The sequence below is a fragment of the Trachymyrmex cornetzi genome, unplaced genomic scaffold (genome assembly GCF_001594075.2).
Source record: "Trachymyrmex cornetzi isolate Tcor2-1 unplaced genomic scaffold, Tcor1.1 scaffold579, whole genome shotgun sequence".
In the NCBI taxonomy this organism is placed as follows: domain Eukaryota; kingdom Metazoa; phylum Arthropoda; class Insecta; order Hymenoptera; family Formicidae; genus Trachymyrmex; species Trachymyrmex cornetzi.
This window is the reverse complement of record NW_017299892.1, coordinates 3017262-3035831: the sequence shown is the minus strand read 5'-3', so window position 1 is coordinate 3035831 and position 18570 is coordinate 3017262. Positions and strand designations below refer to the sequence as shown.

Genomic DNA, 18570 nt, shown 5'->3' with positions numbered 1-18570 from the left:
GACGCACGTTGTCGATGTCTTCTCCTTTATTCATCTTTATAACTTTTATTGTTTTTTTTATTTTCTTCGGACTGACATTTCTTCCGTTTCTCCAGTTATTTCCCCGTACATTTCCCGAGGAAGTGTATGAGAAGAAAACGTGTACATATATATAATACAACATAACAATTCGTTGTAACATTATCACGTTTATGTACTTATTGTTTTCCTTTTACGTTTCTTAGTCGATGTACGCTAACTTACATTCATTTGACTAGGATCGAGGAGGAGCGATAGCGGCGTCTTGGCTAATCTCTACATTTACGACGTCTATAATTTATTCGGAAGTTGAATTCTTTTTTGTAACTTTTTAATCGAAACGATCAACGAGTTTCAATGTGTTAGACGTCTTTTTCTTCCCATTTCTGGAAAGTTAGGAGATCAGCCAAGACGCATTCCGGTGTCTCGTTTGACTGAAGGCGAGTGCATTTAGACAAGCAGACAACAGTGGCATACGTACACATATACATATACACGTACACGTATTTAGAGAGAGAGAGAGAGAGACGCCGGGACAAGGATATAGGCGAATAGATGCACCGCGTGCCAAATTCAAAAGTGCAACCGCGTTGCCTGCCAGCTGGATGGTACATCGCGCACGCTTACGTGGTTGTGTTGTACATAGTATCGCCGGTCGATTCCTGGATCAACATACGACTTAATGCGTGTATATTTCGTAAAGGTATCCTTGTTCATTTTACATTGTATCTGCCACTGTAAAAATACGGTTTATTATATAATATCTGTTGTGATTATGAACATGCCTTTTGTTTCCTTTTTTTCACAAAACATGCACTTTTCTAACGAGAGGTGTTGATCTCATCAATTTCCTCAACATACGTTTATTTTTGTATTGATTACACAAGAGATGAAGAAGAGATGACTTTTTTCTTTCCAATTACTCTCTTATGCAAGTATTAATATTTATTTAATACTTCATGTTTAAGATATTTTTATTTTTTAATGCTGTTCCTCCTTAATACATAAAACTTAAAAGATTACATTTTGTTTGTAAAATACACTTTGTTAAGTAATTGATAATATAAATTATTATTACTAACAGCATTTTTTAATTATAATACACTAAAATACAGAGAATTAATATAATCTATTATATATTTTAAGTATAGCTTTTAATAGATAGTGATATATATAAGAAAGTCATATATGACAACATTTTCTATGTTTAATTAAAGAGTTTTTTTTCATGTTGAAAATAAATTATTGGGATATTATTAATTTATCATATAATATGTAATCTCGCCAAATTTAATGCAAAACCACAAGCTGCAATATGAATTGACATTAACATATGATATTTGTCCAATCAAAATTAACATCTGTTTTTCAACAAATAATTACACTGTAGAAAAGTGCAATATATTACGATTAAAATTAACATGTCGAGTCTTGAAGATGCTTTCGCAAAATTTCCATCTAGTGTTTCTTCGCGATGTTCTCCAAAATTACGCCGTAATGATTATGTATGCCCGAAATATTTATTTGACATATTACCGCGTCCCTATGGATCTGCCGTTCAATTCCAGCTTACATATACTTGTGACAGGTACGTTACACAAAATGATTCTTATACATTTTATATAAAGCGAATAGATTGATAGCTACATTAAATTTTCAACAATTTTGCTTTATGCATTTAGATAAGGTTTAAAAGTAGACTAAGGTTATGCAAAATAATATAAAATTGAAAGCATTTAAAATATCTATAACGATTTTCATATTTACTTATTCTTTATAGAATCTCTTATTCACCCTGTTATTTTCTTGCTATTCCACGCTGTCGTTCTTCTGAAAAACCGTCGAAGAAAGTAACATGCTGTTGTCTCAAGTGACTTGACTGGACTTGAAAACCAGTTTTAACATGTCAAAATAATCATAAGTAATCATCAATTAATAATTAAATCAGAGGTGAGAAATTTATTATTATCTAGAAAAGATCGAAAGAAAGCATATAAAGTATTTAAACGTAATTAGTTTAAGAGTATAAAAAAATTTTAATTTAGAAAATTCTAAAAAGTTATTTTAAGATTATACTTAAAAAATCAATTTTACACAGAGTATATTATGAAAAGGAATACATCGATTTTCTCAAACAAAAGATTGTTAATCGATTTAACAGAAATATTAGATATTTAGAAATTTTGATGAAATGTAACGTCTAAATTTTTCAAGTAAAAAATAAAAATGTCTTGCTTTACTGTTTACAAAGATAAGAACCGACTAAGTTCGTTGCCTCCACCATGTTATCACTGCAAACCATTTTATTGTACAAGCAATGGCTGTTTGTCCCCAGAACCAAGACTTCCTAAATATTGTCATTACCCACCTTCATGCCCACCATTGGTATAAATAACACTGATTTTTTTAAAATATTGAAATCGTGAATTTTACATAGTTTATATAATTTATACAACTGCTTTAAATAAAATTTAAGAACAAATATTAAATAAATAGAATTTAATTAATATAGTGCAAGTAAAATTGACGCAAATAACTTTTATTTTACAATTTTTATGATATAATAACAATACGATTTATCTTTCTTTTAATCAAATAAAAAAGGATGCATTATACACATAGGTAGACATAAAGAAATTATAACGGTCTTTACAATATCAGAATTTATTTTTAAAGATGTGTAGATCAAGATCAGAGCCGCTGCCATTACCACCTACTATATGTATCGCTGGACCTTGTCCACAACGATCATTTTCAAAATCATATTGTCGTCCGTCAGCACCAAAAATATTGCCACCATCCTCCTGCGTTCGATTTTGCATCCGATACACGAATAAAGGATCAAGTTACTACCCTTGCTACTGGTCTAATTTATCAAAATGTCCTAGTATAGCATCTGTTAGGAATGTTAGGATCATCTAACAGTACGCTTGATAATACAGAATCGAGAATATAAAGGTTTTAAATTTAATTATTTCTGAAAATAAAATGAACTTATAAATATAATTTAATATAGTAGCTTTTTTCTATTATTACGATTCTGGATAGTGATTATGTAACTTTTTCCATGAAGCGGAAATGTGAGAAATGAAAATTTTTATTATTGTAAGTAATGGAAAAATTTTTCACTTTTCACGTTTCTGCCCTAGAGAAAAAATTATATGATCGTATGATAGTGATAAACTATTAATGTTCTTAAAATAAAAAAAATTTTTATTTATTATTTGAGTTTATTTGCGATAAAAATGCAATGCAAAAACATAAAATGACATAAAAATTTATAGAAAATGTAATATTTAATTTTGTGACGGTTCAGAGGTCAAAAATTATTCGAGTGCTCTTAGTTTCAATAAAAAAAAGGAATTATTCTGTTTTAATTCTAATATTATTTTAGTTTTATTCAATTGTCATATTTCTTTGAAATCGAACTGAAAAAAATTACATAAAATTAAAAAGACAAGATTCATACAATTAATCAAAATCCAAACAATTTAATCCAATCAATTTTTATAATTCCATCATAATAGCAGTTAATTACTGTTTAATTATATTTGTCGAAGTGACATCTTGTTGAAACCGTTTGATTCAAATCTTTTGACATAAATCATGAGAGCCGTTTAGCAAATCGCTTGACAAGAAATTCTATCAAAATTAGTTGGCATCCCGTGCTAATGAGTTTTACAACTAATACACCAAGTTTCGAGTTTGGCATTAGTCCAATTATGCAAACGTTATTTCCTTATATACAAGGATTGACTAATAAGTACAGTTTTGCAAAACGTTTAATGTATTAACATTAAAATACACATATAATTTCGAAAGTGTCTTTTATAATATCTCTCTCCTAAAAGAAAGTATGTTGATAATTAATTAAAATCTTAATAATATTAATTAAAATATTGTATTAAAAGAAATTTACAGAACATTATTTACAGAATAACAAATTTGCATAACATTTTACGCAAATATCATGAATATGTCATTTAACTTTCAATATATATACATATTTTTATTTTAATGCACTTTTTACAAACTAATATTTATTAACACTAATTTTAATTTTATAGGAAAATAAAAAAAAATTGAGTTTTCTTGCTAGTTGCTACTAATCCATATTGCTGTAAAACTGTTAATTGATTAAAAAAAATTAGCTAAGTGTTCAGTCGTAAAGAATCTAGTGCGATTAAAGACATAGAACATGGATTATGCTATCCGTGTATAAAATTAATCAACAAAAATAAGGGAGATAACAAAACCTGCCAGTTTTCAACTAATCATAATTTCTTAGAAAGAGAAGGAGATTGACTATCTTCATACTACTTTCTCTCTCTCTCTCTCTCTCTCTCTCTCTCATTTTTATTGACTACATTTAACATATTTAAATATGGATGGCGCAGTTCATACTCCATATCTTTGACTGCGACAAATAAACGCGGTCGGGAAATATATAAAAGACACGCTGGATTAAGATGCATCGTCACTTGCATTACGATGAATCGTGTATACAAGTTTCCTACACAACTCTATAAACGAAAATCCTCTTTCGCCATGTCAGTATCGCGGTGACGTCGCGTCGTGTCGGGACGTACAGGACTATATGCAGGGTGTACGAGGAAACGTCGCTTACGGGCAATTTGTTTGGCCGGCGTGCAGGCGACCGTTAAGCCGATTAACGCAATCACGCGCGAGGCAGATCGGGATCGATGGCGAGCATCGTCCGTTTCGTATAATACCCGCATTATCTGTCACTAAGCGCGCGTCGACCAACGATTTTACACCGGATCTCGTCGATCCTGCTGTTTTATTCGTTTCTATTCCGACGTCGCGGCTGCTACATATTTTACACCTATCGTCGGGTACGCATTTTTTTATTCCACTGCGCCCCGAAGTTCCGCTAAAAAAAAAAAGGTTCCGTCAATGCAGCTGAATCCGCGGTGGCGTGGACCATGACAGCGCATTATAGACTGAATGGAGTGCTTTTATGCGGTTCGGATTTCGCAGGCACGCGCGCGTTTACCGTTGCGGCCGGCTATAAAATGGAAAATGAATGGCCGAGGGAAAACCTTGGTCGTTGTTATTTCGCTCCGACGAGAGCCTTTGTTCTCGGGCTTTCTCCATTATTGGCAATCGTCGGTTTTGTCTCGCATAAAACATTATGATTTTTATTAGGATTTCGTCGACTGCAACGACGTATCACGTGAATCTTTGAGATAAAGAAAGTTAAGAATAATTTTATTTATAGTATAATTCACCATGCAACATGTACAAGTTTCTTCTTTTTCACTGTAACATTATAGAAAAAGCAATCACAGGACGGGAAAGAATAAAAAACAAAATTAAAATGTTTTAAAACGTAGACAAATTTGTTTAAAAAGATAGAGAACATATCTATCAGTTTGTAATCTAATTCAATTCAATTTTTAACATACGTTAGAGAGAGTTTAGTGAGAGTGTATTAATTCTTTAATACTCTTTACACCACTTTAATTATTTTTAAAAAATATTCAAAGTTTATATATATAATTGCAGGATTAGAGAATACTATCTATGCAAAAATAAAAAATCTGGGTGTGGCGCAATTTCTTGCGGTTTGAGGATTTTCTCGTGAATATCTGAACTCTCGACATTCCAAATCCAATTTTTCTGGCGTGTGTGGACTTGGAATGGATAGAGATGAAAAAGGCACGTAGATATACATACGTCGCTGCAGCGACGGAGTAAACGATGTTGCGTTGTCAACGAAAGGTAGGTAACCATCAGGCGGAAAACCCGACGGAATCGCATTAACAATAAGTGCATTAAAGTGAGAGTCTTTCGAGCGAGGTTGGTGAAGTCGGGTGAGGAGGAGCGAGAGGACGAAAGGGAGATAGAAAGGATGAGGACGCCTGCACTGAGAAAGTGCGGGACCCAATTATTCAGCCAAATGGGAAGGATACGTTATTTTCCAGACGAGCCGTTTCCCTTCTGCTCGTCCTTCCTATGTCACGCCGTATCCTTTACCGCTGTGCTCCGAAAAAAGGCCCTTTGAAGTGCGTTGGTTTCCGTGGGTTCGCTAATTACATAAAATGTCAAAGCGTTTAAGCGGGAAAGTACAGAAACCAGTCATCAAGTATAATTAAGATCGTCGGTTTACTCTTGTCCCATTGCAAACAACACTTTCTCACACAATATAAGATTTAGAAGAACAGCGAAGTATACGAGGATAGAGTTCATCTTTCCAATTTCCTACGTATATTATATGTAGACGTTATAATTACGTATATTAGGTGTTAAACTTAATTCCTGCCGTTTTTCGTCTCCAAAATTGATTTGTTTCGAAGGGAAATACCTTAATTAAAGTATTATTAATAAAATATTATTAATTAGTAGAAAATGGAGGATATTACTTTGATTAAGGTATTCACTCATCTTCCCTTCGAAACAAATCAATTTTGGAGACGAAAAACGGCAGGAATTAAGTTTAACACCTAATATTAACACGATGTGTTAATATTACCTTCAATAAACACGATGATTTTCCAGTTCTTTATTACACACAATGGGTAATTTGTATCCTGGGTTAATTTCCATCACTTTAAATATACAAAAGTTATTAAGTGATTCTTACATATATCTTAAAAAATATTTTGTAAGGCTGTCTCTTAAAATTATTGCATAAATATAAATACCAATTACTTGATGTTCTTAGTTTTTTTCGAAGAAAAAAATGTGCAAGATACGAATGATCCAGTGTGTACTAAGGTTCAACGACATTACGTTGATTTTACAGGGATTCTTCTAAATATTCCATTTCTATTGATCATGATTTGATTTCTCAAATGTCTTATTTATTTTTTGTAAAAATAATAAAGAATAGGATAGTATTTTGATTACGGCTAGAGTTTTGTAATTATTACAATAATTACATTAATTTCTGTGAAGTTTTTCAACTTGAATGCAAATAATTGTCTTATGGTGTAGAAAAAATTTTATAAAACCTGTTTACAATATGTCCTTTTTGTACATATTACATTGCATATGCAAAAAAAAAGCTTGCAGTGAAAATGCAATCAGAAACCAAGCCAAACTACGGGGATAGTAGCTGTGCACTTTTTTGCTCTCCTTGTGTGAAGTTCTCGAGTTCTCTCACTATTGAATGGGCAGTTGGTATAAGTATGGAGAAACTCGATCTCAAACAGAAAAAGAGATAAGGAAACGATACAAATTTAGTCGCGCTTTTCCACAATCCTACGAGCGGTATTTTGATTTTCTTTTTGGGATTTTACATAAATGAAAAATTTATCTTTCTAAATGATTTTTTGAAAAAAAAAAACAATAAAAAATATGAATATACTCTTTTTTTTGCTTATTAAAACTTAATATTCTGTTGAATCTGTGCATTTGGAATACTTTAAAATATGAATTTTTCTCAAAATGTAAAGTGCTAAAGAGAATTTTTAATATTTTTACTATTACGCAGATAAGAAATTACATCCATATAATATTATTTGCACAGATGAGAAACGATTGTGATGCCGTTACTTGTAATGCCGTTACCGTACGTTACAGTTGCTTTTTTTTAGTAATAGCAACGAATTTTAATTTAGTAACTTTTCTTAAATATTACTTTTTACGTTTTATAAGTCTATTTGTGACCTACTTTCCATTATTATTTAATCTTTAATCTTTGACTATTATTCAGAGTCTGTCATTACATTTAAGACCACCTTTTAATTTATTTTAAATTCTGGAAGATCTCTATGGTCTGTAATAATACTATGCGAAAATTAAATAAGATCTTATAATGATTATTACAATTTCTCAAAATATGAAATATTTAAGGCAGTGCAAACGATATTATTTAATATGATTCCACTTATACATATTTTATAGGAATCAATTTTAATTATATAGACAAAAATAATGTAGAAGTATTATAATATAATGCATACATTAATAATGTTTAATCCTCAAGACATAATTATCATTTTCTCCAATATGTGGATTTTAATTTAAAAAATTGAATAATACTACGAAACACAACATTCATTTAAAAATCTATATTTTTGAAAATATATTACTTGCGTTTAAAATTGAATATATTAATATATTCCAGTTATCACACATACACACACATTGTATATACACAATGGTTGAGTAAATTACAATGCTACGAAAAATGTGCATGAAAAATTATATAAACTACTTTGTAATGTTGAGAAACAAGTTTTAAACCATAATGATTAAATTGCAGAAGATTACAAGTTTCTAGGACTAAGTTTGTACGTAAAGTAACACCTCTAACGGTATGAATTTCTAAGGAAGCCAGTAGTGCACGAGAGCTGAGCATTCAAGCAGATGGCTTCCTTGCGAAACGAGCGAATCTCAAAGGATTAAGTAATTAAAGCTGTAATTAAATTCGTTATCCTCCTAATCTCTCAGGTAAAATTCGTAATTAAATTTGGTGCCTAATTCTATGTATAGTTTTAATTGTTGAAATAGATATTTTTGTAAGTATCGACATACTATAAATAATAAACGCTAATGCGCCTTTGTTGATTACAATTCTATTACATTGAAAATTTATTGTAAATTTTACAATCATAACTTTTCTTAACAAATCATCATCCGACTTTATACGTTTAAGCGTAAAAAGTTCTTGAGAAGAAAATGATATAATTAGATTGATTTAATAAAAATAATATAATTACGAAAATAACTTAAATAGAAACTTGTAATTGTGGTAATGCAATTATAGTTTTTATATGTTTTAATTGTAAGCTAATCTTATGTCATTTTATATTATGGATTTATTTAATTTTACAGCAAATGAAAGAAATTTTTTTTTTAAAAGCTCACTTTTTTGTAATAATTCAACTAAAGACACAATCAATACACTTGAAAAACACAATTATATTCTCTGAGCGATGTCCCGAGGCGCTAAAACAATTCTCCCATCTTTCGTCGCGAAAGCCGGTCCCCGACGGCTCTGAGACGATGTAACATCTTTACGCTATGTGAAGAAACTAGGGGATGCGATGAAATAGGGGGATACAGGGGAACGCACCTACCTGTCGATCTTCCGGACGGACGTTCGACAACGAGTTATACTTTGCGCGACGCGCCCGATCCACGTGGGAGTCGCAGAGTGTTCCGGAAATCGACAGAGAAGCCACGAGAACTCACTCGCGTCCTCCAGTGAAGACTGCCATCCACTTTCGTCGCTTTAGCCGCGTTTATCGACGGTAAATCGGTTGCTGATTTACGTAGTAGGATTTCTGTTGAAAAGCCGGAAGAAAGGTGTCACTTCATCCGCAGAGACTGTCGACGTTACATGCCACACAGAAAAATTTGCTGAAGACGAAAATTAGATCGACATATTTCGCGAAGATGTCTCGCTCAGTGTCACGTCCTTGTCGTAAATTGAATTCGCACGCAAGTGAATAAAATATGTAACTGTCAAATTGAACTGTAATAATAATTTCAAAATACTTATTTTACTCTGTAAAAGACGAAAAGAGGGAGACTTCAAATTTAAATCAAACGAATGATAAATTAAAGATTAATTAAATAGACTATAATTGGTAATATAATATTGAAATTAGAGAACGGAGAAATTATAGAATATATAACCGTCGAATTGAGTTACATTATTAATAATAATTTCAAAATTTGCGAATTAATTTTATCTATTTTGTGAAGGATGAAAATTAAGGCTTCTTAAATCGAATAAATAATAAATTTAAAGTTAACTTATAAATAATTTTTTATAAATTTAATTGTTGCGTACAATTGTTTAATAAAATTATAGCAGTATATACGGTAATGTTTTAAAGTATCCAAATGTTTACATTTGCATCACTCTTGGTATCTTCTCTTTAATAGAACGGAACATTGCATTAGTTACTCAAGTAGATACGCAGTTGGTAAGCAAGTCTCTCATGTGGTTGAGCAAACCATATTGTCTCGTTCCGTTTCCAAGGCCACGCATGCCGGAGGGGCAGGGTGGCAAAATGGAATTTAATCGACAATGCGTGAAGATATATTACGTGCAATCTCAATTACGCGGAAAATGCAAATTTAATATATATCGGCTGTCGAGGTCTTTGTGAATGGGACCCGCACTGGAATCTCCTAAGATAGTTGGGATTCCCAGGAGGCTACGCTAGAATCGAGCCATTTACGAAAGCATCGCGATAATATTGTATACTTTCAGACTGTATCGCGTACATTTTTTCATTTTGCGAATAAATGAAACATTTTTACATTCGCATAAAAAATTGATTTTTATGAAATTATTCAGCTTTAATATATTTAAATATATAATCATCGTTATTATAATAACACGTTTATTTTCACTTATACATTTCGAACAGGTGCATACATTTATAATACCTTGAATTCTGACTTTTTTTTATATTGATGGAAATTTGCAATTGCGAATAATAATTCTGACAAATGCGCAATATTTTCTCTTCGTAATTCCGATTACCTGGATATAAATTGAATACCACATAATTATTTCGAGATAATATAAGCTTGTATTGTAATATCTGCATCACGTAAAATCATCATCTTTTGTAATTGCACAGTAGGGGTATCAAAAAGCGCCGATTCTTTTTAAATGAAAATTCGTACATTTTATCTAGTATATAGCATATCGCAATTTAAACGATGCTTCATTAAATCCGGGATCCCTCTCGAGAGTTGATAGACAGCAGAAGGGGTTTCTAGAGGGAAGGAAGGAAGGGAGGACTTTTCAAAGGACAGGTCTCGTTAAGGCGACGCAGCATTATAATGCTTCGTGCTTGTCACTAATGCTGACAGGCACGCGGCTGCTCATCGGCGTATTATATCGCGTTTTCATGACGATATGACGAACGCCATTAGGATGCCTCTTCTATTTAATAAACTGGAAATCGGGCTTTGGACATGTTCACAATAAAATTAACCGTATCCGCGAATCTCTTGGCAAATAAAGAATAAAGCTTATATTAATGATACGACTTATCATATTTCATGATATTTACATAAATAAGTGAAATCCTTTATCAAAAAAGTTAATAAATATAATTTAATAAATATAATGATAAATAAAATTCTTTCTGCCTTTTCATGCCTTTTATATTATTATTATTATTATTATTGTTATTAATATAAATTATTAGTAAAGGTATAACAACAATATTGTTACAAACAATAGAATATTTTTTAATGAATAACAAAACATCTTTTTAATGAATTTAATCATACTATTTTAAATATCATTTTCTAAAAAGTTTGCAAAAAAATTACCATTATTAATAACACATTTATTTTCTTTTATAGAGCTTCCAATTTTTAGAATATTATAGATATATCTTACTTTGTGTTTGCAAACCGTTCTTAATAAAACTACTGATTCCTAGATTGATTTACATTCATCAGTGAAATTATTATCTGTAAATGCAATATAGGCGGCATTCGTAATATTTTTCACACCAGAAAAAGCCTATATTATCCACGCAATACACAGCATCTCAAGTTTGCGTAACACCGGTATTGTAAAGTAAAGTTGATCTTAGTTGTCTACGACTATATTATAGTCCCTAACAAGTAATTAATTAAAATTGGATATCCGCAACCTGCACAAGTAGATTGCAAATATTTATCAGTAATTAGCTTCAAAGTATTCATCTGAGGAATTCGCCCGTCTCCTTGCCATATTGCGTTCCCTTTCGCAAGAGGTATTTGCAACGTAATTAGCCCTGCGAAGTCTCTCAATACGTTCACCCCTACAGCATCGCGTTCACATTGTAGACAGAACGGGTCAAACTTATGAAGACGTATAATTTACAGTGTCACGTTACATAGTAAGTAATCAATAATAATTAATATTTAGAAACTTTTAAAAAGAATTTTAGTTACATCTCGTATCAATGTATCATATAATTAAAAGTAGATTAACTGAAAGAAGTGAATTAATAATATTACATATACGTATTATATGTATTTTAATGGCTTGTTTAAAATGTATGAATAATAAATTGTTGACAAAAGAATATATGTGTATATAATTAATGACATATATATCGCATTAATAAAACTGTAATGATAATGCGTATATATTAAATAACATTTTTCATACATTAATTCATAATTAAAGATATAATATAACAAAAGTTATATATATATATTGTATTAAAACAATATATGTATAGCAAGAAGAGATACATCACGTTCAAGCTTCAAGTTTTGATTCGTATATAAGAAGATCAGTCTTAATACACACTAATAAGATAAATGACCACTAATATGCACGAAGTTCCCTTTTCGAAGCAACGCGAGAAATGTAATTAGCGGCAAGGGAAATCCTTTATCTTTACGATTTACCAGCACGTACGAATATGGGCGGACCAGGGATTGCTATGTTACGAAAGGGACGTTCGGTTCCACGCGAAACCGGCTGGGTAAATTGACTCCGTCGAGTTTCGTGGATCCAATTCCGACAGAGCGGAATCTTGCTGCCGGCCGATTAGGTTTCACTTCCACCGCGATTCCCTTTACACGTAATTTACCCCCGAGCGACCGGCGTCCGCAAAATATACACCTGTTCTGCTCCAGCTGAACAGATTTTTAAGCACGCCGCAGGCATTAAGTCGTCGTGCATTTTTATAGCTTAGCGATTTCGATACAGCGTCATACTGTTAACGCTTAATTGATGCAGAAAAGAGATGTTCATATATTTATTCTAGTCAAAAATCGTGGCGTACGCAAAAATTAGAAAACAAAGATAAATGAAAATATATTATTAGAAGCACATGTATCACTTAAGAAATAGTCATGAGTAGAGTCACTCTAATAAGGGGTGTGAAAATCATCTCATGACTAGAATCATTATAATAAGAGTCGAGACATAGAACCAGAAGGACGCCATTGCTGTGACGTCGTTTACACAACTCACACGTACAGAGTACGTTACACAAACTCACGGTTTTATTAACACGTATACAGTACGTTTATACAAACTTACGTTTTCACTAACACATAGAACGATCCCAAACATGGCGCTGACTAATCCCAAGAACGAATCGCTTATATATTGACTCTTATTATAATAACTTTAGTCATGAGATGATTTTCACACCCCAGCAGCAAGAAAATGAAGCTCAGTCATAGCAGTTTTCTTTACCAACCAGGAACCTAATCGTATTGAGTGCATACATCGATCGTGATCTTTTGTTTAACATTTTTTCGTATTTTCGTTATTTCATTGATTCTAATTTATTTGCTAAATAGTGAAGATAGATAAGCATATTAATCAATTATTAAAAAAATAGTTCTTTATGTATTCTTACATGTCAATAAATATGTGTCAATATGTGTGTTAATAAATTTATAAACTTATAAAAAAGTAACATTGGATCATTTTATTTTTTATCTCGATAAAATAGAGATAAGTAAGTGCTAAACTTTCTGAAGGTGGCTTAAATATATAAATATACAATAAAGGAGCATATAGCCACAGCTAAAGATGTTTTTTTAGGGATAAATAATATATTTCGAATTAATACGTTAACATATAATATTGTAACGTATAATATTGTTTCGGTCACAATTTGACCATCATCAGTACAGAACGATGATTGATGTTACAATTAACAGATTAACAGTGGATGTCTTCTACATATGTCATTGTTTCGATGTTACAATCTTGTTCATTGCAAATTAATATTTGATTCTCATATAATAATTTCGTTTTGGAATATAATGGTTAAAGTATAATATTAATAGAACGTTGTCTGGCCAATACAGGATTTCTAGATTCTGTGCTTTTGAAACAACAATCCTTACAATTTTTTTTATGAAGTTCAGTTCTTTGTGAAAGTTAAATAAATATATGATGATAAAAGAATTATTCCGACCGAAACTGAGATATTCCTATCTCTTCTGTTAATCTAATTGTAATACCAACGTTCTGTACTGATGATGGTCAAATTTTGGCCGAAACGTATACAATATTATATGTTAACGTATTAATTCGGAATATATTATTTATCTCTGAAAAAACATCTTTAGCTGTGGCTATATGCTCCTTTATTGTATATTTGTAAGTAATTGTATTTTGAGTAGTTTACATTAGAACTTATATATAACAGAAACCTCCAAGAAACGACCTAAAGATGTTTGAAAGATGTCACTACGTTCTAAGAACGTTCCCAGGATGTCCATTCAATAAAGTGTACTGTGTAGGAAGATTATGTATTTCCGTCAAACGCGAATGAGACCATTACAGACTCTAATAATAATTCTATAGCGAGCTTTCCAGTTTTTCGTTTTAAAAAACAACTCGGTCACGTATTTCTCTAGAGTTTATTCCTTTCTCGTTGGCTCTTTGATATTTTTCGTAGTTCTGTATTTTACTGAGCCATTTGCTTTTGAAATGTGAAGTAAACTTTACGGATGGAAACATTTTTTTAAACGAGCGAACTGATTGATGCCATCACATTGCCAACAATTCGTTCGTACAATTTTATTTGCAAAGAAATTGATACATACGCAGTATCCGGTTAGTTGAAATTTTTTGTGTGCAATGAAACGTGCGTGCATAAAGCATTTCCTAGTTCATAAAGAACTGCCATGTAACAGCATAGAAGCACAAAGCCGTGCGCATGAAAAAAGCAGCCGACGACGTCGGTGACGTCGACGTTGGACATGACTCGATGTTTGCCTCTTGTCTCTACAGGCGACATAAATAGTGGCCCATTTCCTACGCCTTGTAACACAGCTCATTCTAAAGAGATATGAGTACTCTTTGGTTTCAGTTCTTCAAAGTAATCAAAGTAAATGTGACGATGAGAGAGGAAATGCGAAAAAAATATACAACTGGATATAAATGATCAATATTTTCACATTTAGATTTTTTTTTATCAATAGTAGCATCGTACACCCTTTTCTCTTCCTTTGTATTAAATTCATTATAATCTAAAAAATAAAAAGAGTTGAACATTAACATTTAGAATTAAGGGTTATATTATTTATAAAATTTATTTATACATTATCTCATCATCGCTATAAAAAATAATAAGTCTCATTTAAAAAGCGACAAATGATTTTTTAATAGCCTTGAGATAGAAATGTTTTAGATATATCTTACGGTAAAATTGTATATCTGCACAATTGCTGAAACGGTGAAATGGAACTTGCATTACCTGCCGTAAAGTTTCGTGAGCCTCACGACTGAAGTTTGAGAAATTCAGAGACGCGAAGGAGTCATTCAGTCGCAGAAGACAAAAAGATCGGACACTCACAATAGGGTGTCGTTCGCAGAGGAAGATGCTCAGTTATTGAGTCATTAAATAAGCGGTGGAATAAGTTTTATTGCAGCTGATCTGTTCTTTATGTTATGCTCTACTGTGCGGAGTTTAAGGAGTCACTGCGATTTATGATGCAAACTGCGGCGATCTATATTTCTGCTTATCCTCATTGTATATAGTCTTGTTTGCCCTTTGTGTTTCTGTTCATGATTTTATGGCTACTTTTACAATATTTTTGTATCTAACTTTTTAATTATATATTTTTTTATAAAAAGGTAGTTTGAAAAGTTCTCGACACAGAAATGACGTTACAAATATCAAACTGTTATAATTTTAGACAAGTCCTTTACTAGGGCTACTGTAAAAATTTTAGACAGATGCGTATCAGATTGAGAATTTTTCAAACTACCCTCGTAGGTTTCATATATCTGTAGATTTTATTTTTTTACTTATTTTGTTTTCATATATTCTTTTTAAGAAAGAAATTGTACAGTGTGTAAATTGAGTAGCACAATAATATTTAACAAACAGAAAACATACGCGTAGCAGTTTAATAATGCACACTGTGTATCATAATATTTTGTATGCCAGCCAACTATATAATACATGCACACACACCTAACGCTACATTAAGTTTTAGGTTTATCTACATCTCTCTCTCTCTCTCTCTCTCTCTCTCTCTCTCTCTCTCTCTCTCTTTTCGTGATTCATTAACTGTAAAAAATACAATGTTTCTTATTTTTTTTAGAATGAAATATGTGAGTGAATTGCAAATCAATGAGAAATGCAAAATCAATAACAGTAGATAACTTTAGAAGGAGGATCGTGAGATATATGAAGTTTTTTTATTAGCTCAAACTATCTTTGGCTCAGACCTACCTTTTCGAATCAGTTATGCATGTGCTTTTTATGCGCCAAATATTATTATGCTATTCAACACCATTACCTCCCTTGTATAAAATAAAAAGATACATGGTTGCGAATATATCTCTCTGGAATTGCAAGACAATTTTGCAATTTTCATCTGTTGCTCGGATGATCTTTTTCCAGATTGTTTCACAAGTCACGTCTGACGCTGTGTACAATCTGGTATTCGCTGAATATCGTTTTTATCTTTTTCAATTCCACTTTTATTTATTCATTCTTTAACTGTGCATTTACAGAAGTTTTCATATATTTTATGTATAGTAATTTGCGAAATTTACATGTACGTTTTCTCTAAAAGAACTATTTAATTAAAATGTTTCACAGTTTAAATTTATCTTTGTTTTCAAAGAGTTATTAGTTTCTATAATAGGTATAGAAACTAATAACTCTTTCACTAATAACACAATCACAAATTAATCTTAAAAATTTGTAAATTTTTATTTTAATTAAATTGTTCTTTCTACATGTTTGTCCGAAATACAATATTTCTACGATTATTTGATAATATTTCTGTTTAAATTTTATTTCCGAATTTTTTATTTTTATTCTTATTGTCAAATTATTATGTTTCTTTCTTTCGTCTTTCTATTTGCACGTCTTTTCTTATTTCTTGTCTTTCTTCTTCTGTTTAACGATAATTTTGAACACCCGCCGCGTCTCATCGTACGTGCATACCCGTACCGTCTCCTCTTGTAGTTTACGCCGTGCTCGTTTATCTTCAAGTAGTTTACTAGTCTTGAGAAAGTTTTGGTAAGAGAGGCTCATGTCGGGGGAGTTACGCCGTGGACCGCGTAGATAGTTTTGCGTCGAACGGTGTGTGTTGGGTATACGGCGCACGCGACGCGCGACGCTTCGAATTCTTAAGTCGCACCCCGCAATATATTAGGGTAAGTTTTGTAATTGCCATGCTATAATAACAGAGCGATATTATTAGCGTATGAACATAGTCGTGACTCTGCATAATATGATTTATATATCCAATGAAAGAGAAGTTGCTTAAAATAATTGTATTTTAAAATCCACAAGATACATTTATTTTTATAGTTTCTGAAAATATATAATAAAATATATTAAAATATTATAAATGTATATACGGAAAGAATAATTTTGCTGAAATATTTGCAAATTTAGCTAATCTGAAAATTATTTAATGAATTATGTAGGAAGTTTAAGCATGATGAGCAATGTTGCAAAAAATTTTGATATTCTAATAAATAGCTTGAATGTTTTATACGATTATTTTGATAATTCAATAAAATTATTTTCAGATCTCTATCTAACTAAATTTTCAGTGAAACCGTTCTTTTTGAGTAGGTGTTGTTATTTATCAAATAAACAAAAAAAGAATTAATACAGTCGGGGCTAGATCTTGGTTTTAAAACATATTTTTATATGTAAATTATAAATATATCTTTCAATTATATAAATTGCGCGCGTTTACGGTTGGACTTGAAACACAATCATAAACTGAAAATAATATGTAAATTTAAAATTTACATGTTAGGTAGCACGATCTAGTCTCGATTGAGAGGATCTATTAAATTTTTTTACTTACTTAATTTATTTATATAGCGGTCTAAGATCTCTCTCACTCTCTCCCATGTAGAATAAATATTTTACTTATATCTAAAACCCGGTTGCACCAATGTTACTTTGACTTTAAGCAAGACTTAAAACTCTTTCTGTCTCGTTTTAAACCGAAAGAGAGACAGAGACAGTGAGAGTTTTAAGCCTTGCTTAAAATCTAAGTAACGTTGGCGCAATCGGGCTTTAGAGATAAAATGAATCGAGTGTAATATTAAATATTTATACATTTGCAACCAATTGCACTCGAAAAGGGAACGTCGACATAGATTTCGTCACGAGTTCCGACCTCAAAAAGATCGACCCACCGCTCCTCGTCTGCGGTAAGACATTCCTCAGCTTCGGTTAATTCCATTGGGTTTTTTATCGATAGAAGTGACGTGCACAAGCTATCATGTATGTAAGGGAGAATTTCTGGTCTAAATATATCTACTATCTACTATCTTATTTTCAACGAAAAAGCGACTCCACCCCATTGATACACCGCATCTGATCGCACATATATGTGCATAGTACGTAAGATCCAAAGAAGTCGACCACCTTGAGCCAATAGCACAATCCTCTCATTCTCCGGTATCGCTCGGTGCAGTCCCTCGGGAGCTGGTTAGAGACAAAGGGGGAAATAAATCGCAGTCCACAATGCCTTTCCTTGCTTGTTCCTCCCGCACTAGCATCTTTGCCACTTACAATACTCTCGCCGATGATCACGAAGACTCGTTTCACACCCCGTTTGTATATATCTACCTCGAACGAATCGTTGCTGAAT

At 31.8% G+C, this 18570-nt stretch overlaps 1 protein-coding gene across 1 annotated transcript; it reads left to right on the top strand.

The window, feature by feature from the left end:
- The first annotated feature begins 2184 nt into the window (after positions 1 to 2184).
- LOC108766276 (sperm mitochondrial-associated cysteine-rich protein) lies at positions 2185 to 2971 on the top strand. The gene is made up of 2 exons (XM_018515457.1): positions 2185 to 2403; positions 2695 to 2971. The coding sequence occupies exons 1-2, from the start codon at positions 2245 to 2247 to the stop codon at positions 2938 to 2940; spliced, it is 405 nt and encodes a 134-aa protein (XP_018370959.1). The 5' UTR covers positions 2185 to 2244; the 3' UTR covers positions 2941 to 2971.
- The last annotated feature ends 15599 nt before the right edge of the window (positions 2972 to 18570 follow it).

What these genes read in the sequence shown, in the direction of transcription:
- LOC108766276 (XM_018515457.1), top strand. Translation starts at nt 2,245, where the DNA reads ATGTCTTGCTTTACTGTTTACAAAGATAAGAACCGACTAAGTTCGTTG. An exon ending in CACCTTCATGCCCACCATTG is followed by an intron (nt 2,404 to 2,694) that starts GTATAAATAACA and finishes TTATTTTTAAAG; the next exon opens with ATGTGTAGATCAAGATCAGA.